General features: G+C 44.5%; 1 protein-coding gene across 4 annotated transcripts in view; it reads left to right on the forward strand.

Moving 5' to 3' along the window:
- CDK12 (cyclin dependent kinase 12) overlaps positions 1-25,588 on the forward strand; it is a 369,527-nt gene that overhangs the window by 236,752 nt on the left and 107,187 nt on the right. For all 4 annotated transcript variants that reach the window (XM_077459478.1, XM_077459482.1, XM_077459479.1 and 1 more), the window contains exon 12: positions 15,376-15,578. In XM_077459478.1, coding sequence (XP_077315604.1) covers positions 15,376-15,578 — 203 coding nt within the window. The remainder of the gene's footprint in view (positions 1-15,375; positions 15,579-25,588) is intronic.

Below are 25,588 nucleotides of genomic sequence, written 5' to 3' on the forward strand. Positions count from 1 at the left end.
GCTGCAGTTTGTCTGCAATGCCTCTTTGGACACAGCTCCCTTGCTTTTTAAGCTGTCTTTTTCAGCAGTAGTGCTTCGGCGGATATTGTGGCTGAAGTGTTGGCCTGTGGACCAGGCCTCTAAAAAACGAAAGCAAAAAAAAAAAACCTCAAGCTGATCAGCCTTTTCAAGGTGATTGGTTGTTTGGGGTCACTCTGGATGATACCATTAAGAGTGTCGCGGGGGGAGAGTACTTTCTTTATCGTACATCATGGGACACAGGGTCTTAAGTAATTACTTAATGGGTTATGGGCCACCTTCAGGTGTTGACATTGGTATACCCAATCAAGGACGTTCACTCCCTATATAACCCCTCCTCCTTCCAGGAGCACATCAGTATATTGTCCAGTGTCTAAGGTGTTGGTCATGAGTGAAGATGTGCTGTGAGGAGCTCCAGTAGGGATCCATGCTGGATTTAAAAAACCTCCACAACCAGATCCATCCATGCCACTGTGGCCACAGGATGGTACCCGGGCCTCTCATAGAAGAACAAGGTTTTGCCTGTAACGCTTCTCTTTGATGCCTAGACCCTAGGAACCAGGACCCTTTTTGGCCTTGCTACATTACCTAAAGTTGTCCTGAGGGGGTGCTATACAGGTTCAAAGGAGTGGAACCCCTATTAAAAGGTACCAGGTCTTTGAAGGTTTAACTGTGCTGCCCGCCATGATGGGTGAAGTTTGGATCTGCTATCCTGCAGCGAGGATAAGAGAAGGGGGAGAAGCCTAGGAACTGTAAAAAGTCCACCCATGCTTTTTCATATATATATATATATATATATATATATATATATATATATATATATATATATATATAATATAATATAATATAATATAATATAATATAATTATCCTGTATGTTTTTAAAAATGTCTCCTCTAGAAGGGAGTATTTTACACTTACCTTGTACGATGCCTTTTTCAGCAGCTCTTTGTCAGGCTATAGCAGCAGGTGTGGTCCCAGCAGCCAGAGAGGGGTTCTTAATGGAACAGATGGTGTTCCTCTTCTGAGGGATTTAAAGGGGGTACAGTAATTCATGAACATAGAAAAACACCCATTTGCATTTTTTTTTTGCATAAAATGAAGTCTTCCTTTAAAACTAGGAGCCTAAAAAACACTGCTGACATAAATTTCCCTCCCCATCCCCTCCCCTCCTGGAGAGGTGCGGTTATAGCTTCCACTGTTTATCAGGCTTGCCCTTGTTGAGCCTGGACAGGCATTCAGCCCCTGTATAGCATTACAGACTCTAAAAGTCCATTGCCGCCGGCGCCGCCTCCTTCCCTTCAGGTCTTCATCTGCAGACCCGAATGCCGTCCGCACACGCGGACTAGTGTTATTTAAAAAAACAACAAAAAAAGGAGGGGGGGGGGGGGTTGGGTGGTGGTTATTGCAGAGGGGTGTAACTCACAGATAGACTGCTCCTTGTGCGTCACGTCACGTCCATGCGGCGCACGCGGCGCATACACTAGGGTGGAAGATGCTGAGGACGCTTAATCAGGTTTTCACCTGAGGCTTAAAACAGACGCTCTCAGTTCACATGCTGAAAACAGAAGTATGTCACACTAAGGGACACAGGAGCGCCAGGCATGTAAAGGTGTGTAAACAGGCATTTCCAGTACAGGAAGTTCAGGTTACTCAGCATCAATGGCTGATCCTTATGTTATTGTTTTTTTCTAAAACTATTGTTCAGCAAATACTATAATTTTTTTTTCTTAAAGTGCCTCTGCTTTTGTGCTTAGCACTAGGACTTCCAGAGCTACCACAAAGGTACCAAGGATTTCACCCCTAGGCGCAGGGAACTCCAGTCATGCCTCCACACAGTTATCCTCTCCGGAGATACCTGATATGGCAAGCCAGGGTGAGTCATTGGAAGCAATGGGTGGTCCAACTGCTTCTCACACTTCAGCCCCTGTATACGTGACTGAAGATGCATTACCCTCTGCCCTGCAGGGCTTAGAAGGAAATTTAGCAGCTTAATCGCATTCTCCATCCTAAGGGATAGGAAACGTGCTAGCTCCCCCACCTCAAACCCCTTTTTACAAGGGAACTGTGGGCACAAGATGAGGTATTAATCTTTTCACTGCGGAGCAAACCGTTTATGAACCTTATGCAACCTCGCAATCTGACAGATTGATGGTACAAACTCTTACAGAGATGGTTCATTACACTTTTTATGCTACTCCGAACAGTCAGCTGAAAGTTTGGTCCCTTCCTTGTTGTGTTTTTGTTTTTTAAAACCTTTACGGCATTTTTCATTTTTCCCTCCAAAGTATCTCAGTTATCTGTCATGGAAGAAAAATTCACAAAGGATGGAAAGTACCTGCAGTAGACACTGCGATTTCCAGCATAAGTAAAGATGCATAAATGCTTAAGGATCCAACAGATAAGAAGTTGGAATTTTTTGTTAAAATCCTGCTACCAAAGGTGCTATGTTTTGCCATAGACGCCGTAAAAGACTCTGTCCACCAAGCGTCCTTCCTTGTGCTTGTGCTAAAACACATGCGTAGGACCCTGTGGTGAAAAAGTTGGTCAGCCAAAGCATCTTGCAAAAATGCGTCTGACTAGTTTCCCCTTTTCATATGATCAAATACATTTAAATGATTTCTAGCAGGAAAAGTACTTTTGTCCAAGAAGGTATAAACGTCCTTTTATTTAAATGGACTCCTTGCCCTGCGCCAGGGGCAGCTGCTTCTAGGCAGTGGTGATTGCCTCCACCGTCAGACTAAGAGGAGAAATCACTCAGCCCCTGTATACATGCTTGAACATTGTTTTTCCTCCGCCCTGCAGGGCCTAGAAGGAAAATTAGCTTCTGTAATTGCATCCGCTATCCAAGGAAGGGTGTTGGATATCTCCCCCACCCCCAACCCCCCCCCCCCCCCCCCCTTAGATCCCTTATTAAGGGAACAGTGGGTCGAGGATGAAGGGTTTCCCTCAGGAGGAAAGTCAAACCGATTTACTCTTGCCTATTTCAAGCTACCTCTAGTAGTAAGCTGATCTGTTTTTTTTTTTCTTCGCTTCCTTAAAACCTTCACTGACTTTTTCATTCATTTCCTGTACAAATCCACGCAGAGCTTCAACAGATCCATTCTAGATCTAAAAGTATCTAAATCAGTTACTGAAGATCCTTTCCTTTCTATGGAGTCGATCACGTCAGTAGTTTCTATCCTACAAGGAGGAAAACTTCTGGCGCCTATCGGCATCAGGGATGCATATCTGCATGTCCATATATTTTCTGCTCACCAAAGGTTTCTGCGGTTAAGAGTAGAACAGCAGCATTACAGTTTATAGGCTTGTCCTTCGGGCCAGCTACACCAGCCTGAGTGTTCACAAAAGTGTTAGCCCCACCTCTAGCCAGGTTAAGGGCACATTGCTTAAACAGTCTCGGCATACCTAGATCTATTGCTAATAGACCAATCAGTGTTTGGAGTAAGGTGTATGCATTACAACCAGTAACCTGGATAAGTCTGGGTTGCGTTCTCAACTTAGTGAAATCTCCTTTAAAACCGCTGAAAGAGCCAGAGTATTTGGGTCTGATGATAGATACAGCCCAGAAAAAGGGTGTTCTTTCCCAGGCAAAAAACATCATAAGAGTTGGTGTGGATGGTCAGGTCAAAAGGAGATCCCTCCATTTTCCTTTGCATGCAGTTGTTATAAAGAATGGTGGCTTCATTTAAAGCAGTTCCCTATGCTCAGATCCATTTGAGACTGTTGCAAAACAGTATTCTATCGGCTAACAAGACAATCCAAGCTTTGGAATTGCCAATGCCACTGTCCCCAAGGGTGTCCCAAAGCCTCTGGTGGTTACTAACCAGAATATGCTGAAAGGAAAATTCTTCAGACCGGTTATCTGGAAAGTGGTAGCGAAAGATGGCAGCCTTTCAGGCTGGGGAGCAGTACTAAGGAAGACAACTGTCCATGGACAGTGGTCAAGAACCGGAAGAGCCTTGCCCATCAACATCCTAGAGATTCGGACAGTGCGTCTGGCTCTAAAGACCTGAACTTCCAGGTTAAGGGATTGTCCTGTCAGGATCCAATCCGTCAATGCCATGGCTGTGGCCTATATAATTCGCCAAGGGGGCACCAAGAGTCTCTCAGCGCAGAGAGAGGTGAACCATATTCTAACTTGGGCAGAAAGAAATATTCCGTGCCTATCAGCAGTCTTCATTCCGGGAATTGGAAGGCAAACTACTTAAGTTGCCAGCAGTTATTCCCAGTGGAATGGTTTCTTCACCTCAACACATTCTCGGGCTGTTTGACAAAGATGGGGTACTCCGGACGTAGATCTTCTAGCGTCCAGTTCAACATAAAGTTAGTCAACTCTGTCTCCACAACAAAGGATCCATTTGCATGCAGAACAGATGTATTGGTGATAACGTGGGTTCAGCTTTCACTGATCTATTCATTTCCCCATATTCAATTGCTGCCTCGATGTCTTTGCAGGATCAAGCTGGAAAGAAAACCAGTAATTCTGGCAGCACCAGTGTGGCCCAGGTCATGGTATGCAGAAATCTTAAAAGGTGGCAGTGGAGGATCCATGGTCCCTTCCACGAAGGCCAGTCCTGCTCTCACAGGGGTTGATATTCCATCCTACTTTATGAACGCTAAATTTAATGGCCTGACTATTGAAACCCACATTCTGAGGAAACATGGGCTTCCGGTACACAGAGCTGTAGTAGTTACTACATGGGTTATATATCGGACCGTCAGGTACTGGACACTGGCAAGCCCCCTAAGGCGTGTACTTCCCCCATATAACCTTCTTTTTGAGAGCTGGGTCCTGGGATCCAGTACTTTTTGATAGTAAGGCCATTAAGTTTTTACTGGCAGGGTGCTGTGGCAGGTGCAGGATTGTGGGATAACCTGAGAGTTCCCTGGTTCCTGATGGTTTCCATTAATGTCTTGGAGCCTACCGTGAAGGGTGAAGATTGGGTTTTTATCTCTTATGAAACCCTGCTGCAAGGATAAGGTAAGGTAGATGTTCTTTTGCTTCTATGTATTGTGTTGTCATGTCTATGTGTCACCACTGGGGGCTGTATTGAGCACTCACCATCCTGACGTTGGAAACAGCAGAAGCTTTCACTCTCCTCTCCTTCAGCCGCCACAGACCCTCTGGTAAGAAAAGGGGGTTCCTCCTTAAAACCATCAAGGAGATTACAGTACCTGGGTCTGATCATAGATGCCATACAAAAAAAAGTTATCTCTACCCCAGAAAAGAATCATTTCCATTGTAGAGCTAATTCAACTCATCAAGGCAATTAAAAAGCCTTCCATTCGGTTGTGCATGAGCCTATTGGGACAAATGGTGGCCTCCTTCGAGGCCATCCCTTAAGCGCAGTTTCAATATTGCTAAAAAACTCAATCCTGTCTGCCTGGAACAAGAAGGCTCAGGCCTTAGATTTTCCAATTCATCTGGCTCCCGACGTAAGTCATAGCATAAATTGGTGGTTGATATCCAGCAACTTTCAAAAGTTAACCACTTGAGATCCGCGCTATTGCCAAATGACGGCATTAGCGCGGATCTACTTTTCCGGGACGACGTCTATTGACGTCGTCCCGGTTACGAGCGGCCTGCGCGCCCCCTGAGGGGCGCGCGCGGCGCGCTCTGTGATTGGCGAGTCCACGAGACTCGCCTGATCACCGATCCGTGCAAGGGGTCGATCCCGACCCCTTATCACGTGATCAGCTGTCAGCCAATGACAGCTGATCATGTGACAGAACGGAGCCGGTAATCGGCTATTATTCCTCCTCGCGCTGACAGCGCGAGGAGAGAAAAAAAAAGCCGATCACCGGCGGCCGTGATCGGGACATCAGTCCCGATCACGGCCAGCAATACAGCTGACCACCTGCCTCCTGCCAGTGCCCACCTGCCCACCGCAGTGCCATCCTGAATGAAAGTGCCCCCCATCAGTGCCACCCAGCAGTGCCCATAGTGCCCACAGCGCCACCCACAGTGCCACCCACAATGCCACCCACAGTGCCATCCAGCAGTGCAACCAACAGTGCCACCCACAGTGCCCACAATTTTCCTTAAAGGTGCTGCACCCCAGTGCCGCCCATCAGTGCCCAGCAGTGACGCCCAGCAGTGCCGCCCATCAGTGCCCAGCAGTGCCACCTATCAGAGCCACCTATCAGTGCCACCTATCAGTGCCCATCAGTCCCATCTATCAGTGGTACCTATCAGTGCCCATCCGTGCCACCCATCCGTGCCACTTATCCGTGCCACCCATCCATGCCATCTTATCTGTGCCCATCTTTGCCCATCAGTGCCGCCTTATCTGTGCCGATCGGTGCCGCCTTATCTGTGCCTATTAGTGCCGCCTTAACTATGCCTATCAGTGCCCACCAGTGCAGCCTATCAGTGCCCACCAATGCAGCCTATCAGTGCCCACCAATGCAGCCCATCAGTGCCCACCAATGCAGCCATCAGTGCCGCCTAATCAGCGCACTTCAATGAAGGAGAAAAATGACCCGTTTGCAAAATTGTATAACAAACTATTAAAACATGTATTTTTTTTTTTTTTTTTTTTGCATCTTTTTTTGTTTGTTTAGCAAAAAATAAAACTCCGAGCTGTAACTAAATACCACCAAAAGAAAGCTCTATTTGTGGGAAAAAAATGATAAAAATGTTATTTGGGTACAGTGTTGTATGCCCGCGCAATTGTCATTCAAAGTGCATCAGCGCTGAAAGCTGAAAATTGGTCTGGGACTGAGGGGGGTTTAAGTGCCCAGTAAGCAAGTGGTTAAAGTAATTTCTACCAGTCTCCTGGAAGGTGGTGACTATGGATGCCAGTCTTTTTGGCTGGGGAGCAGTCCTGGAAGAGGATTCTGTCCTGGGGAAGTGGTCCAGGTTGGAAAAGACCTTGCCTATCAACATTTTGGAGATTCTGGCAATTCATCTGGCTCTAAGGGCCTGGATGGTCAGACTGAGGGGCTGTCCTGTCGAGGAGTCGTGCAGCCCAAAGAGAGGTGAATCATATTCTGTCTTGGGCAGAACACAACGTCCCTTGCCTATCAGCAATTTTCATTCACGGGACAGAGAATTGGCAGGCGGACAACTTGAGCCGCCAATAATTATTTCCTGGAGAATGGTCTCTTCCCCACTACATCTTCCTTGTAATTTGTCAGAGATGGGCTACTCCAGATGTAGACCTGTTCGCGTCCAGATTGAACAACAAGGTCGACAACTTTGTGTCAAGAACAAAGGGTCCGCTAGCTTGCAGAACAAACGCATTAGTCTTTCCATGGGATCCGTTTTCTTTGATCTGTGCATTTCCTCCAGTTCTGCTTCTTCCGCATCTTCTTCGCAGGATCAAGCAGGAACAAAAGGAGGTGATTCTAGTGGCCCAGAAGATCTTGGTTTGCCGAGACCATAAAGATGGCAGTAGAAGTTCCTTGGTATTCCATCCTACCTTACAGATGCTCCATCCTACCTTACAGACGCTAAATTTAATGGTCTGGCTATTGAGACCTGCATTCTAAAGGTTCGTGGGTTGTCTCCTTCAGTAATATCTACCATGATTAATGCCAGGAAGCCGGCTTCCAGGGTCATTTACTGTACAGTCTGGAAGGCATATGTTTCCTGGTGCGGATCCAGGGGTTGGCACCTCTGGAAATATGTCATGGGTAGAATCCTGTATTTCTTGCAAATGGAACTAGAAATGAATCTGACCTTGAATACTATTAAGGGCCAGATCTCGGCCTTATCAATATTTTTTCAACGGCCCTTAGCGTCTCACTCTTTAGTGGGTAGCTTTGTTCAGGGGGTAACACGGATCAATCCTCCTATCAAGGCACCTCTAAATCCTTGGGATTTGAATTTGGTCCTGTAGGCTTTGCAGAAACAGCCTTTTGAACCTTTACATGAAATTCCCTTGGTTCTTTTGACTAGAAAGAGTCTTTCTGGTTGGCGTTTCTTCTGTGTTACGCCCTCATCCTAAATTCCTACCAAAGGTGGTGACAGATTTTCACTTAAACCAAGATATTGTTCTTCCTTCTTTCTTCCCAGAGCCTTGATCTAGGGAAGAGGAGGCTCTATCTACATTGACTTGATGTAGTAAGAGTGGTCAGAGTGTATTTAAAGGCGACCGCTCATGTTCGTAAGACATATGTTTTATTTATACTGCTAGATGGTCCAAAAAGAGTACAGGCGGCGTCGAGATCCACCATTTCCAAGTGGATTCGTCAAGTCATTATTCGGGCTTATGGTTTAAAGAAGAAAATTCCTCCTTTTCCTGTTAAGGCACACTCAACCAGGGCGATTAGTACCTCTTGGGCGGTGCATCATCAGTCCTCTATGGCTCATATCTGTAAGGCTGCGACTTGGTCTTCAGTTCATACGTTTACTAGATTTTATCAAATCAATGTTAAGGGTCATGAGCATACTGCCTTCGGGCTGCAGTATGAGTCCTCTGACTTCCTTTTTTTTTTTTTCTTGTGTGTCCACCCCCCCCCCCCCCCCCCTTCAGTTGCCATTGCTATGGGACATCCCATGTAGTAATTACTACTGCTCTGTGTCTGATGTAAGAAAAGAAAATAGGATTTTTAAATCAGTTTAGCTTGTATTGCTTGGCTACAAAACTGAGGAGTCCCAGTAATAGGAGGGGTTATATGGGGGAAGTACATGCCTTAGGGGCCAGTGTCCAGCACCTGTTGATCCGATATATAACCCATGTAGTAATTACTACAGCTCTGTGTCCCCTGATAAACATCAAAGAAAAGGATTTTACAGGTAAGCTATTTTAAAAATCCTATTTTTCTTCCACAGTCAAAAAAGGGCAAGGAGCCACGTTGCAAGCATGGTCCTTCCTTCTCAGCAAACGTTTTTTCATCACTTAGATTCCACTGATAAAGACTCAGTTTTTCAATCCCACCTTCGGGGGGTTCTAAGCCCTGGTTGGGCAAACCAAGAGCGGGTTCTCCAGACCCCAGATGAGGCTCTTTTGGCATGGGTTTCCGAGCCCATGAACCTCTCTGATAAGACATGTGGGTCCACAAAGTGATTCTGTCTGGTTACAAGATCGAGTTCCAGTCTTGTCCCCCAAGCAGATTTTTTTTTCCAATCTGCGGCTGTCTTCCGGAGCGCTTGTTAGACCACCAGGGCACGGTGCATCTCTTCATCAGGGGGACTTTCTTGCCTCCATGGACATCAAGGATGCCTACCTGCATCTTCCGATGTGTGCACAACACCAGCGGTTCCTCTGCTTTTGCTGTGGGAAAGGAGCATTATCAGTTTGCGGCGTTACCTTTTGGTCTCACCTCTGCTCCTCGGGTCTTCAAGGTATTGGCCCTGGCCCTGTTTCTGGCACTGCTGCGCCAGTGGGGAATTGCTGTTCTGGGCTACCTGGATGACCTGCTGCAAGAAGAGTCCCCTGCAACCCTGATGGGCGACGTGGAGATGGCTATTCAGACTTTGGGTAGTTAATAAATTACCAAAAGTCTTCACTGATTCCAGTTCAGAAATTGGTTTATCTGGGTCTTACTCTGGATTCTGCTCTGGCCAGAATGTTCCTTCCGCAGGACAAACTCCAGAAGTTAAAGGCGGCAACCCGTTAACTGCTGTCTAGCAGGTTGATCCCCCTGTGGAAAAATTTGGGAAAAAAATACTGCGCTAAAGAAATCTCTCAACAATCAGTCTAGATATCTAAAGGCTGCGATTGATACGATGTGATACACACCTATAAAGCATATAAGTCAGGAATTTCAACCACGCTCACAATTACAAAAATATAAAAAAATATATCTAAAACTTAGAATAATATGTATACACTAAAACTAGTCAAAATTATAATACAAAAACCCAACTAAGTGAATAATAAAAATATACTCTATAACTCATACAATAATCAAGTGTAAAAAAAAAAAAAAAAAAAAAAATATATATATATATATATATATATATATATATATATATATATATAAAGTGCTCAAAAATTATATATAAGCAACAGTTCCTCATAAAGGCGTAGTAATGAGCATATAGTGGTAAAGTGCACAGAATTTTTGTGAACAATCAGAAATATTATGACTAGAGTGCTCAAAAATTATATATAAGAAAACAGTTCTTCATCAAGATGTAATCGTGGGCATAACAGTCCAATAATCATAAGTGCTTCTTCTCAAGAAATCCTATGCGGGTGCAAGAGAGAGAATTTCCTTCTCCAACACCGTGCTGATAAATGGTAAAAATGCGCGCTTACCAAATCAGAGTCAGAAAGGCATTTGATATCAGAAATCTTAGGGGTCATCACACAGGGACATCACCTTGTTTTCATGTGGTTGGACCATTCATAAAAGGCAAGCAAAGACTCCCATAGCGTAAAACCGTAAACCAAAATCTTTTATTCCATAATAAAAAACATACTCACAAACATAAAGGTCAAATCAGCGTTAAGAAAAGCCGGCTGGCAAAGTGAACGCCCAAATGTCACGTGATTTGCGTCAAGCACATCAAGACCCCATGTGGACTTGCATGCGGGGGCTAGGCTGGATGGTGTCTACATTCGAGGCGATCCCGTTTGCTCAGTTCCATACAAGACCTCTGCAAACGGAGGTCTTGTTAAAATGGGGACAAATGTCCAGGGTCTGTGGACAGTCAGATTCGGCTGAACCAAGGAACCAAAGGGTCCTTGATCTCAGGCTTTGTTCTCCGACTTTTCGGCAGGGGAACTCCTGTCCCCTGGACGGTGGTCATCACCAATGCCAGTCTGTCCAGGTGGGGAGGAGGAGTCCTGGGCCTGAGCTCAGCTCAGGCATGCTGGAGGCATCCAGGCTACCTGTCAACATCTTGGAACTCTGGGCGATCAGACGCTGGATCATTGAACGGATCGACTTCAGGGGCTCCCGATATGGATCCAGTTGGACAATGCCATGGCAGTGGCCTATGTCAACCACCTGGGAGGAACAAGGAGTGTGTTAACGGGCCTGGAAGTAGCAGGCATTCTCTGGTGGGCAGAGCGTGTCATCCCGGCCTTCTCCGCCATCAACATTCCCAGGGTGGACAACTGGCAGGTGGATTACCTCAGTCGACACGTGTTGGACCAAGGGGAGTGGTCCCTTCATCAGGAGGTATTTTAACTATGTCTGCGTTGGCTCTCCAGAGGTAGATCTGATGGCATCCCAGGTCAACAGGAAGGTGCAGAGGTTTGTGGTCAGGTCTCGGGGCCCTCTGGTGGACCCCTCAAATGCTCTGAGGGCTCCGTGGGGCCAGTATCGTCTGATCTACGCCTTTCCTCCTCTCGAGCTTTTTCATCGGCTTTTACGCAGGATCGAGGCGGAAGGATTTCATTCTAGTGGCCATGGACTGGCCTCGTCGGTTCTGGTATGCCAACCTGGTGCGTCCGGTCACAGATGCCCCCTGGTGGCTACCTCTCAGGGAGGATCTACTATCCCAAGGGCTGATCATGCACCCTGCTTTACCATCGTTGGCTTTAACGGCCTGGCTGTTAAAATCCAGGTGTTGACGGATAGAGGTTTACCTGCGTCTGTGATTCCGACACTACTCAAAGCTAGGAAGTCTACTTCCAGAAAGGTATAGCATCGGATGTGGAAAGCGTACATTTCATGGTGTGAGTAAGTGAGGTTTCACCCACGTTTCTTTTCGGTGGCTCCAATTTTGACTTTTCTTCAGAGGGTCTGATTTCTATTTAAATGAAAGGCAAATCCACTTTGTACTACAAATGCAAACTACAAGTGCAAAGTGCATTTGAAATAGCCCTGAAAAGTGCATTTGGAAGTGTAGTCGCTTTAAATCGGAGGGGTAGATCTGAAATGAGGGGAAGCTCTGCTGATTTTATCATCCAATCATGTGCAAGCTAAAATGCTGTTTTTAATTCTCCTTGCATGTCCCTCTCGGATCTACAGCTACTGCACTTTCAAGTGCACGTTTAGTGCATTTTCAAGTGCACTTTGCACTTGTAGTGCAAAGTGGATTTGCTTTTCATAAATAACCCCCATTGTGTTGCCTTCCCTATGTCCCAGGACGCAACATTCGAGGTAATTTGACTTGCACACCTTGGATGTGGTTCAGGCGATCAGGGTGTATTTGGCGGCCACTGAGGTTTTTAGGAGGTTCCTCCTGGACCTTCAGTCATCAGGCGTCCGTGATGCATGTATGCAAGGCGGCCACCTGGTCATCGGTGCACACTTTAACAAAATTTTACAAAGTCAAGATTCTGCAGGCTGCGGTCTAGAGGGTTTTTCTCTCAGGAAGGGGTTTTCTTGATCAGGTTGGGCTCGTTATTCTTGTTGAGCTCCAGATTGTCTGGTTGGCCTGTTTTTTTGTTGGCTGCCCCACACCTCATGTTTGGCACTGCTTTGGAACATCCCTATGGTTCTGAATAAGAAAGCGCTGTCTCTGTCAATGAACAAATGAGTAAATAGGATTTTTGACCTAACGGAAATTCTGTTTCTCTGAGTTCATTGACAGACAGCACCCACACCTCTATGGAGTTTTTAATCCTTCTGACACTGCTTTTGACCACACTGAAGGCCTATAGCAGAGGGGGGTGTATATCACCCAGTACTGCCCATGGGCATAGCCAAGTCTTTTTCTCTACCTAGTGTTCTACTTCTGTAGGAGTCGATATAACCCTATGGTTCTGAATAAGGAAGCTCTGTGTCTGTCAATGAACTTGACGGTAAGTCAAAAATAATATATATATATATATATATATATATATATATATATATATATATATATATATTTTTTTTTTTTGGGGCGTTTCCGCCATCTTGATGCTCCAGGCCCTGCAAAAATAGAGGTAGTCAAGAAATGAGATAGGAAATGTATGCACCTAGAACGCTTACTCCTTGGATTTTGGGCCTCTCTATGTGGCTAGGCTGTGGAAAAAGTGTCACACGTGGTATTGCCATAATTGGGAGGATTAGCAGAATGCATTTTGTGGTGTAATGCTGTGTGTTTGTTTTGCTTCTATCTATTAAAGTTACTTTGCGGTATAAGAAAGGAAGCTCAGATCTTTGCAGTGTATAAATGTTCTTTTACTATACAAAAATGTTTTATATACACAATTATAGGAATACAATACAAGACTGACAGATATACCTATACCAAGCAAAATGCTACCTATTTCCTAGCAAATAAGCTTATAAAAGTTACTTAACTCAGGTCACTGTGGGTTCATCATCTCAGTAGGCAACAAGGACTCCATAATGACTTAACACCAATGAAGGTCTGTACCAGCCAGAAGAAGCTATACCTGGAGACTCCGTTGCCTCTTCTCCAGCAACTGCTTATAAAAGCCTTGGGGTTCTGGCACTAAAGGGACTCAAGTAAAATGAGTGTAGCAGAATATGTTTTGGAGTGTATTTGTAAGTGTGCGAGAAAATAACTTGTCAAAATGACAACTTTGTGGAAGAAAGCAAAATAAATAAAAATGTAATTTACTATTTATTTTTTTATTTTTTATTTTTTTTTAAATTGTGACATTTGCACTATCTTGATATTTTAGGACCTCAAGAATTGGGATAGGCATCAGGATTGCAGGAATTTACATAGTACATTAGGATTGATGAATAAATAAGAAAAGATTTTGAATTGCCTTAAATCGTGCAGAGAGAATCGCGGAACGGCTGTCGCCCAAACGATATTTCGGACCTTCTTTTGGGCGACGGGCATATGATTTGTCAGGTGACAATCATGGCAAAATCGCACCATGATTTGGGTGCCATTCAAAGAAACAGGGACCGCAAGGGCATCCCACTATTTGCAGCAATTCGGATTTGCATGCAGAATCGCGACGATTCCGCCTGCGATCCGCAACGCCATAGTGTGAACGTAGCCTAACTCTTTCCTAGACTAAATAACATACAGTGCAATATAATGCATTTTGACCCACTTTTTGAAGAAAGATTATTTACAAAGTTAATAGTAAAAGAAACGTAACAAAAAAAAAACAAAACATTAGGGATTAAATCTCACTAAAAGAAAACGTCTCAAAAAATTGTATAAAATAGAGTACAGTGTTGCAAGACTTAGTAGTTTATCATTCAAAGTATGACAGCACTGAAAAATGTCTTGGACTTAAAGGGGGAGTGAAGCAGTCCTTTTTCAAGTTTCTAATTTCATAAAAGCAGCAGATGGAGTTAGAAATTCTTTTTGATATTATATAGTTACATAGTTACATAGTTTGTAAGGTTGAATAAAGACACCAGTCCATCCAGTTCAACCTGAGTGTCTACAATTGCCCCTATCCCTGTACATTGCACACTCACATCGGTCCCTACCCTCAAGGAGCCCACAATCCAAGGTCCCGATTCACATACTAGGGCCAATTTTGGATAGAAGCCAATTAATTTACCTGCATGTCTTTGGAGTGTGGGAGGAAACTCCAGGCAGGTAGTGTCATGGTTGGGATACAAACCAGCGACCCTTCTTACTGCTAGGCGAGAGTGCTAACCACTACACCACTGTGCAACCCAATGTATTAGTGGTTTCAATATTGAATATAAATATACAGCTACTTCATGGCAACTTCTATCCGACTTGTGCCTATAGACTTTGAGGAAACGCTTGTGCTCAAAGAAGCTCAATAAGTGCACAAAAAAGCACAAAGCTTCTTCAAGCCGAAATTAAAACTCATATGCTTGTAAAAGTAGCTTTTTGTTTTTGAGCTGCAGTTTGCATGAGCCCTAAGTCGGAGCCTTATCTTAATTGATGTGATTCGGATCCGACATTACTGGAAGATTTGTTACAAATGATTGAAAGACTCTAGATGGCCGCACTCCAAGATAAATACAGGGTTCACGAATAAAAGGCATTTGAATTTATCTTGGAGTGTGGCCGTCCAGTTTTTCAATCATTTGTAACAGGTATATGCCGTTACCTGCACCTGGGTTTCTCTGTTCCTGGAAGAGCTGTTTAATAGCCTTGTCGACCTGCCTGGTTTTCTCACATTACTGGAGGGTTACCCAGGCATTCCCTGAAGTTGCCTTTAAGTCACTACTATAATCTTTTTTTATTTTTATTTTATTTATTTTTTTATATGGACTATAGACTGAAGGAATTAAAAATAAATGGTTGTGGATTGAATCATCTGCGTTTCCATTATTTCTTAAGCGAAAATTCGCTTTGATATGAGTGCTTTGGATTACAAACACATTTCTAGAATGAATTATGCTCATGTGTTTTTTTTTTTTTTTTTTTTTTTCTTATAGAATGAATTATGCTCATGGTTTTACTAAATCAGTTTTGGATAGAGTTTTTATTTATTTTTAAAATACTAATGGACATCTTGTCTTTGCTGGTCTCTGAATAAGCTTTAGCTCGGTATTGTTTAACATTAGGAACCAGACTTTTTACTTTACTAATTGTTCTTTCTCATAGCCTACCCCACTGGCAGGACTGCCATGAGTTATGGAGCAAGAAGCGCAGAAGGCAGCGGCAGAGCGGCATTATAATCGACGAACCACCTGCCATCAAAGCTCCAAGAAAAGAAAGTATAGCAGCAGTTGGCACAGAAACTGTCAAAAACAGCAGCCCAGCTCCTTCTCAGAATGTCAAAAATGAACCTATTATAGCTGACTTGAGTAAGTAGTCATTCATCAGCTTTGTATTCAAGCACATTTGTAATTATTTGCAAGAAATCAGACAGCTAATGCTACTTAAAGAGAAACTTCATTCCCTCCCTTTATTTTTTGGGAAGAAATCCCCAAATAATCTTAAGCCCAGTGATTGAGCGACCTCTTGTAGGATTTGAATGCCCTGCTCCAGCACTTCAGGCCATACTACTCTATGGCAGCAGGGAACAGGTTGTCTCTTCTGGGTTCTTGCAGCCAGCCCCCTTTATGATAAAGCATATTTTTAAGGAAACCGACTTGGGCCATAGAATACCCCATTTCCTCCTGGGATGCATGAAAAAAAAGTATGATTGCAAAATTAATGCAATAATAAAAAAAAAAATCTATTTGTTGTTCTGAGGGGATGGGTGGGTAGCTAGGGATGGGATGATAGAAAGTAGCTCAGGAGGGTTAAGATTTGCTTTAATATTATTTTCCTTAATATCAATCTATATATCTTAATCATACAGGACATATGGCTTATATTCATAGACTAGGAATTATATGCAGGCTACCTTTCAGTGATTGGACACTGGCAAATACATTTGGGCCACCCCTGCTGGCTCCCTTCTATATCTCCACATAATTAGTGAAAATCTAGTATTTTGCTAGCATCCTAGTGTTAGTATCGCACAATGAAATTTGATGAGAAATGGCTCAGTCCTAAACTGCGTAAAGGGTTCTTTACTGTTCAAACAGTAAGTATGTAAAACATTTCTGCAATTGGTGATTTCAGTGGGGGGTGTAGTTAAATTCAGTAGATTTTTAGATGTATTTTTTTAGCGTGTAAACCATGTACAGGGATATGCAAAATGGTGGTGGTCTTAACACACACGTTAAACTGGATCCCCCAGTGTGAATGAAAATTATAGGTTCCAAACCCGTGCAACCTAGCAACCAAAAAACAACGTAAAAAAGAAACAAATGAACCACACTCATGTCATTGCGTATCATAAATCACCATAGTGGATGCACAAATACATTTTAAAAATACATAAAAATTGTGAAGTCCATGTATAGATCCCATACGTGAATATGTCGTCGGTGAGTATAGGAAAGGTTCCTCTACACCCGCATGCAGACACACAATGCACTCACCACCAGGGGGATGGGAGGAGCCGCTAGTACGTAGCGGGCGTATGCTGAGGCGAGCCTCTCTTCAGCCACCCGATTTCCTGCACGGGCCGAGCAGAAGCCCTGGGAGAGATGAGATGCAGCATGTCCCATGCTGCATATTCGCATAGACCGGCAGGGTCTGAGTGGAGTGAACGGCGGAGCTTTGGACCGGCAAATGCCCCTATCTCTCCCCCCGCAGTGTAAAGCCGAACGGAACGCTGGATGCACTAGTGGAAGAGGAATGGAGCAGAGTCTGTGATGTGGGATCTGGACACGCAGCACAACTGAGGCTCTCTCACTCTGGTCTGGCTGGAGGTGGTAATGTAATCTAAAAAGACTGTTATATATGTACATCTCTGCTTTCTCAATGGGTGGACTGTTGCTTAACAATTGAAAATGAATGGGTCTGCACTGGCAAAGACAGCTGGGGAAGGTTATTTAACTGTGTTACTGCCTGCCTGCTGTAAACTAACACTGTGATATTCTTTGGAATAGCGGGGGGATCTGTGGATGAGCATTATACCAGAGTCGCAGCCGGAGGTGATATAGTAGAATGTGCGACTGACATGCACCAATAGAGAGATGGATGTCCCCCAACCTAAGAGATTACTACATTGTCACCTACCAACTAATTGGCTTACATATTGTATTACACGAAAATAAAGTAACAACAATATTTGAGATACGGATCTGGGTAGAGATTGGCTCCCCTTGTCCTCTGTCTCTCAGGTGAACTTATGTGCAGGGACTGTTGGAGGCGGTAAAGTAAAACTATTAAGTATCCTACATATGCATATCTTTTTTTCTTTACACTAAATGAACAGCTGTTGGATAATAGAAAGCAAAAGGGTCTGTACTGGGAAGGTCAGGGGGGTTAAAAGCTATTTTGCTGAACGACGGCTACAGCCCAACTTCTTGATACCCTATGAAACTGGGAGGCCCAAGGACGGACTGTTAAAGGAGTGCTATATTAGGGCCGCGATTGGGGGCGCTGTACTAAAAGATATAGTCGTGCATATAAACAGAGAAATAAATACACCCCAACTTAAAGCGGGAGTCCGCCGGGACTCCGCGTTTTTTTTTTTTTTAAAGTCAGCAGCTACAAATACTGCAGCTGCTGACTTTTAAAATAGTGACACTTACCTGTCCAGCGCGCCCGCGATGTCGGCACCCGAAGCCGATCTCAAGATCGACACTCGAGTGCTGCCGCCGCCATCTTGGGTATGGGAATCAGGAAATGGAGCCTTTCGGCTTCATTTCCCGGTTCCCTACTGCGCATGCGCGAGCCGCGCTGCGCAATGAGGACGGTCCCTGCTGCCTCTGGGATCTGTGTGTTTCCCAGCAGGCAGCGGGGCACTTGCGGAAGGGGGCGGGCACTTGCGGAAAGGGGCATAATGTGCGCCCCTTTCCGCAGAGAGCTAGCCCGGAAGTGGGTGCAGTTACCTGGATTATCCAGGTAACTGCACCCCCCTCCCCCCTGAAAGGTGCCAATTGTGGCGCCGGAGGGGGGGAGGAATCCGATGAGCGGAAGGTCCATTTTAGGGTGGACCTCCGCTTTAAGAGACCGACGCCCTGCCTCCCGCCAACTAATCTGCTTAAACATGGTTGTATTGCAGGAAGCAGATTAATATCAGTTTGAGATTTTGCTCTCTAGGCCTGGTAAAGACTGACACGACCAGTGTGTGTGCCCCCCCCCCTCTTCTCTCCTCTCCCCCCTCCCCCCGGGTTTAAAGGCCTAGTAATTGGTAGTAGATTGGCTGGAGTGGAGAAGAATGTGGGGGAAGGCAAATAAAAAAAATGGGGCCAGGAGCCGTTAGCTCGGGGGGGATTCGACGGTATATGATGGGGGAGACAAGTCTGATGGAGAACAGCCAGGAAACCCCCAGACAGGCAACCTCAGAGAGGACTGGAACTAGTAAACCTAGAGGGATGGGGGAGGGGCCCGTAGTGGAAAAAAACTAAAGATATGTGTATTACATGCGCCAGAATTGGGGGAGGGGGGAGAGCTCCCAGGAAGGAGATGAGGTTAAAAGAAGTGAAGAACAGAAAAGGAAAGGAGGGATACCCCCCATAATAGAAGATGGGCTAGGATCAGAGGAGCCTCAAGCAAATCTAAGCCTAGTAACATAAATATTTACGGAAGCACTATCCAAAAAACGTTGTTGAAATTGGACATTGCGGCACTGAGGGCGGATATAGGGCAAGTGTTGGGTAGAGTCGAGGAAGTGGAAGATAGAATGAATAAGTATGACCACAAATTGGTGGAAATAAGGGAACAAATGAAATCCATCCAAAAAACAAATAGATCGATCCTATATAAAATCGAAGATCAAGAAAATCGGGGTAGAAGGAAAAGTTTGAGGATAAGAGGACTAGCAGAAAAGTTTAAAAATGAGGAACTAAGCAAAGTAATGCAGGATCTGTTTAATCCCATACTAGGAAGAGCCGAAGAAGAATGTTTAATCCCATACTAGGAAATATTAAAATTAGATAGAGTACATAGGATCACGAGATACCAATTCCAAGCCAATCAAAATCCAAGGGATGTAATAGTTAGATTCCTTTATGAAGAAAAGGTTTTGGAAAAGATACGTAAAATGGACAAAATCATGTTTAAAGAGATGGAGCTGCAGATATTTTCAGATTTGGCAGGAAAAACACTGACAAGAAGAAGACTCCTTAAACCTTTGATGGAACAAATGACATAATTGAATATCCCCATCAATGGGGATTCCCAGCGTGCCTCAAGGGCAGGAGAGATGGCCGCTCTGCGGTCTTAAGGTTCCCAGAGGACTTAACAGAGTTCTGCAGTAAATTCGACATCCCTCCACCGGCTCTACCGGGGTGGGAGGAGGGGAGAGAAGCAGAGAGCAGACTTAGTACGCAATGGCTACAGATCCGGAGGGGGGGAGGAAGAGATGGGGTGTAAACATCAATACTCATCTCCTGGGGGGAGGGGGATCCGGGGCCCGGGTGGGCGTAAGGGTGGTAGGAGAGGGGGGACCTGGCGGACCGCGATCGGAGAGGCTCGCCCCAAAGAATGCTGGGAAATCAAACGACGACCAGTCGGATGTCGGGGTACCCAAGCAAAGAACAAATACGGAATTTGTTCACTCTTCAAAATGGAGGAGGGGGGGGGGGTGGTTTGATTGATAATTTTCTCTCTTAGTTGTGGACATACTGATCTGATGACAGCAGCGGATTGGATCCATTTCTGTGACCTCATGTAAGACATCTACGATTTTCTCATATGCGCAGTTTTGACTACCTGAGGACGTTTATTCAAGTGTGGGATCTATACATGGACTTTACAATTCTTATGTATTTTTAGAATTTAAATGAAGATTTATTTATTGACTATGATGATTTCTGATATAACAGCGTGGTTCCTTTATTTCTTTTCCCCCAAAATACTTGCCTGTAATGCCTTTGACGCCATAAGTCTTTTCACATAATTTTAAATTTGGTGATCTTTTCTCATTTGCACTTAGTCTCACTTTGCGACTTAGTTGCAACACACCTCCTTGCTTGATGCACTTCCACCCACCATATCAGCAGAAAACGTGCATTCAATATTTTTCCTGCACTTCCTGATGCCTAGTGCTACAGAGACTTACACAACCCATTCCTCCTGCATCCTTTCTGTGAGTACCCTACCAGGGATCTCCTCACTTAACAATGGCAAAACACAGACCCAAGGAAGCTGGGACAAATGACATGCTTGCTGCCAGTGGCCTACAAGAAACTCAAAACACTGTTCAGGGTGGTTGCTATGCGACAAGGGAACCGCTATGTCCTATTAGCACACAACTCCAGCTGACTCTTGCTGCCTCTCTGGCACACACATTCTGGTCTATGAGACAAAAGCAGATTTCTCTTATATTCACCGACCGACACAGCTCCTTTGTAGCAAAATGGGACGTTAGCCCCATCACTAGGAGATACTAGACAAGTTGTAATACAAGACTTCAGAACTTAGTTCCGCCCAGGGGGGTGGTCCCTCAGGCTACAATCCCCCACACTCTGCACCAGCAGCCTCAGTTTTTTTTTTTTTTTTTGCCAAGTGAAGGAGATAGACCTAGGAACCCTGCAGGCCCATAGGCCTGTGTTTTTTTGAAGCAGAAGCTTGACTTTTTGCACAAAGATGAATGATCCTGTGATATTCTATCAACAGCCAGATGGGTGACAGGCTGGTTCACTTATTCTTGTTGTCTCCCCAGTCTGGCCATCGAGCGTGTGCAGGTTGCAGCTATGGCTCGGCAGGCCATGACATACCTCAGCTCCAGAGGTGGTCGTGAGCTTTTATGTTCCGGGGCATACATATGACCGGGCTACTGATGTCTATGTCGCAGTATGCCAGGCCAGCAGCTACCCTGTACTGATCAGTGAGTAGTTCTGCAATGGAATGTCTCCCAGCTCTTCAGGTATGGTAAATACAGCTCTCCCTGCCTCGGTGGGACTGATCAGCATGAGGTTTGCCTTTGTGTCGGTGTAGTGCTGTGGCTCTGCCACATGTTTGTTTGTCTCTCATAGCGCTGGCTGGCGGCCATTTTCAGTGTGGGCAAAGGACAGCATACTTCTGGGCTTCAAGCGGCCATTTTCCTGGCGATTCCCTATTCAGCACACTGGCGGCCATTTTCTTTAAGCTGGACCATGTTTTTGTGCTCTAGCAACAGCTTTGTGTGCCCTGAGCTTCCTGTTTGTCATTACTGAGCACTGAGATGGCTCTCTATGTAGTCTGAGCACGTTTTTGAGATCGCTCAGCGATCGTCCACCGATCGCTCTGACAGACTGCCACCGACAGTTTTGGTTCCTCTGCATCTGGGAGCGCTAGGGGTCTACAGGCACTGCTGTAAACAGCGCGGAACTCCTCAGGGCGGTTAGTCCGGCAGGTTAGAACCCCTCGGTCAGCGGCAGCAAGGAGGGTGGGACTGTCACTGTCCTAAGTCCACTTCGGGTGGCAGACAGGGTAGGGTCAGCATGGCTTCAGAAACTGGTGTTTCTTCCCCAGAAACCTGCAGGTGGCGCAGTCCCCATGGACACCCTGACAGCGGTCCTCAATTCATTCGTTGCCAAGATGGAGGCGGTGCGTGGGAAGAAAGGTGCTAAAAAGCGGCCCCTGCCCCCCACCCCCCCGGCCTCTGGGGAGAGCTCTGATGCAGACTCGGGTACTGCTGAAAACGGTGACCCCTGCTCTGTCTTGTCAGATGACGCTGACCAGGACCATTCGAACAGTGAGGATGAGTCCCCGTCTGGGTCTGTGTGTGACAAAGCCTTTGTTGGAGCACTTATCACAGCGGTGCGTGATACCCTGAAGATTCAGGAGCCAGCGGATCCCTCTCCTGATGTACCGGTCCCTTTTGGGTCCCGCAAGGCAGCACGTTCACCTAAGGTATTCCCGTGTCTGACTTATTTTGACAAGTTCATTTACAAGGAATGGGGTCGCCCGCAACTGACCTTTTCGGTCCCCAAATACATGGCGGTGCGTTACCCCTTTGAGGAAAGCCTCCTCAAGAAATGGTCGGCTCCTCCGGTCGTGGACCCCCCAGTATCCAGGTTAACCACTTTCAGACCGGACCATTTTGCTGGTAAATGACCAGAGGTCTTTTTACAATTTGGCACTGCGCTGCTTTAACTGGTAATTGCGCGGTCATGCAATGTTGTACCCAAACGAAATTTGCGTCCTTTTTTTCCCACAAATAGAGCTTTCTTTTAAAGGTATTTGACTGACTCTGCGATTTTAATTTTTTGCGATATAAACGTAAAAAGACCGCAAATTTTGAAAAAAAAATGATATTTTCTACTTTTTGTTATTAGAAAAATCCAATAAACTCAATTTTAGTCATACATTTAGGCCAAAATGTATTCAGCCACATGTCTTTGGTAAAAAAAAAGTCAATAACTGCATATTTATTGGTTTGCGCAAAAGTTGTCACATCTACAAACTAAGGTACATTTTCTGGAATTTACGCAGCTTTTAGTTTGACTGCCTATCTCATTTCTTGAGGTGCTAAAATGGCAGGGAAGTACAAAACCCCCCCAAATTACCCCATTTTGGAAAGTAGACACCCTAAGGAAATTGATAAGAGGCATGTTGAGCCCATTGAATATTTTTTTTTTTCCCCGCAAGCAATTGAATAATGACAAAAAATTTTTTTTTTTTTTTTTTTTTTTTTTTACACAAAGTTGTCACTAAATGATATATTGCTCAGACATGCCATGGTTATATGTGGAATTGTACCCCAAAATACATTCTGCTGCTTCTCCTGAGTACGGGGATACCACATGTGGTCGACTTTTTGGAAGCTTAGCCGCGTACGGGGCCCCGAAAGCCAAGCACCGCCTTCAGGATTTTTAAGGGCATACATATGTCATTTTACTCCTCACTACCTATCACAGTTTTGAAGGCCATAAAATGCCAAGATGGCACAAAACCCCCCCAAATGACCCCATTTTAGAAAGTGGACACCCCAAGCTATTTGCTGAGAGGCATGTTGAGTCCATGGAATATTTTATATTTTGCCACAAGTTGCGGGAAAATTACAAACTTTTTATTTTTTCACAAAGTTGTCACTAAATGATATATTGCTCACGCATGCCATGGGCATATGTGAAATGACACCCCAAAATAAATTCTGCTGCTTCTCCTGAGTACGGGGATACCACATGTGTGGGATTTTTTGGGAGCCTAGCTGCGTGCGGGGCCCCAAAAGCCAAGAACCGCCTTCAGGCTTTCTAAGGGCGTACATTTTTGAGTTCACTCCTCACTACCTGTTACAGTTTTGAAGGCCATAAAATGCCAAGATGGCACAAAACCCCCACAAATGACCCCATTTTAGAAAGTAGACACCCCAAGCTATTTTCTGAGAGGCATGTTGAGTCCATGGAATATTTTATATTTTGCCGCAAGTTGCGGGAAAATTACAAACTTTTTATTTTTTTTCACAAAGTTGTCACTAAATGATATATTGCTCACGCATGCAATGTTCCCCATTGACAACGTCAGGTATGACGAAACGTGTCTGGGAAGGCACGCAGTGACGCCACCACGTTGTCGGAGAGGAGGACGGGCTCCTGTTTGCCGGCCGGCTTTTTATGTTACTTTTATATGCTGTATACTTTCGACTTACATGTAAGTGCGCTACTTTTTATTTTTAATAAATTGTCTCAACGTTATTACGCTATGTTGGTTCCTTTCTTTCCTGTGGACCGCTGAGTACCTTTTTGGGACCACGGAATAGATTACCTTTTCGTGAGTGCTGTTGTGATGCGGAGAGCTGACCCATTATAAGGAGGATTACTTTGGTGTGACCTACCATCTATTTATAACGCTCCAATCTATATACCCTCTGGTAAGCGCACTCACTATACGGTAACGGGCACTTCGTGCGCATTCAGAGTGTGTTGAATCACTGTGGTGTCTCCATTTAAGAACATAATTGTTAATCATATGGACTTACACATGAACTTTCTATGAATGGACTTTTTGCATTGTCATTTTTTATGCACTTTTTTCTTATGCACTTGAGGTGTTTTTGATTGCATCAATCATTTATATATTAATTATTTATATTTTTATTATTTCACTTCTTTTACATAATTGGTTAGAGGGCTGGCGCAGATTTTCTGTATTCTTGTATTATTGTTGAGTGTCTATATCGCATTTATTGCTGCTGCCTACATTACACATTGTTAGTTTGCTTTTTCACTATTTTTCCCCAGCGCGGTTTATATATTTTTTTCTATATGTGAAATGACACCCCAAAATAAATTCTGCTGCTTCTCCTTAGTACGGGGATACCACATGTGTGGGATTTTTTGGGAGCCTAGCTGCGTACGGGGCCCTGAAAACCAAGAACCGCCTTCAGGCTTTCTAAGGGCGTAAATTTTTGATTTCACGCCTCACTACCTATTACAGTTTTGAAGGCCATAAAATGCCAAGATGGCACAAAACCCCCACAAATGACCCCATTTTAGAAAGTAGATACCCCAAGCTATTTGCTGAGAGGCATGTTGAGTCCATGGAATATTTTATATTTTGCCACAAGTTGCGGGAAAATTGCAAACTTTTATTTATTTATTTATTTTTTTCACAAAGTTGTCACTAAATGATATATTGCTCACACATGCCAGGGGCATATGTGAAATGACACCCCAAAATAAATTCTGCTTCTTCTCCTGAGTAAGGGGATACCACATGTGTGGGACTTTTTGGGAGCCTAGTCGCGTACGGGGCCCCGAAAACCAAGAACCGCCTTCAGGATTTCTAAGGGTGTAAATTTTTGATTTCACACCTCACTACCTATCACAGTTTTGAAAGCCATAAAATGCCAAAATGGCACAAAACCCCCCAAAATGACCCCAATTTGGAAAGTAGACACCCCAAGCTATTTGCCGAGAGGCATGGTGAGTATTTTGCAGCTCTCATTTGTTTTTGAAAATGAAGAGAAAAAAAAATAATGTATATTTTTTTTCTTTTTTTCAATTTTCAAAACTTTGTGACAAAAATGAAGGTCTGCAAAATACTCACCATACCTCTCGGCGAATAGCTTGGGGTGTCTCCTTTCCAAAATGGGGTCACTTGGGGAGATTTTGTGCTATCTGGGCATTCCATGGCCTCCGAAACTGTGATAGGCAGTGAGGAATGAAATCAAAAATTTACACCCTTAGAAATCCTGAAGGTGGTGCTTGGATTTTGGGGTACCGTACGCGGTTAGGCTCCCAAAAGGTCTCACACTTGTGGTATCCCCGTACTCAGGAGAAGCAACAGAATGTATTTTTGGGGTGTAATTTTACATATAACCATGGCATGTTTGAGCAATATATCATTTAATGACAACTTTGTGCAAAAAAAATAATAATAA

The sequence above is a fragment of the Lithobates pipiens genome, unplaced genomic scaffold (genome assembly GCF_037356315.1).
Source record: "Lithobates pipiens isolate NorthernLeopardFrog02 unplaced genomic scaffold, aLitPip1_a1.2 Scaffold_28, whole genome shotgun sequence".
In the NCBI taxonomy this organism is placed as follows: domain Eukaryota; kingdom Metazoa; phylum Chordata; class Amphibia; order Anura; family Ranidae; genus Lithobates; species Lithobates pipiens.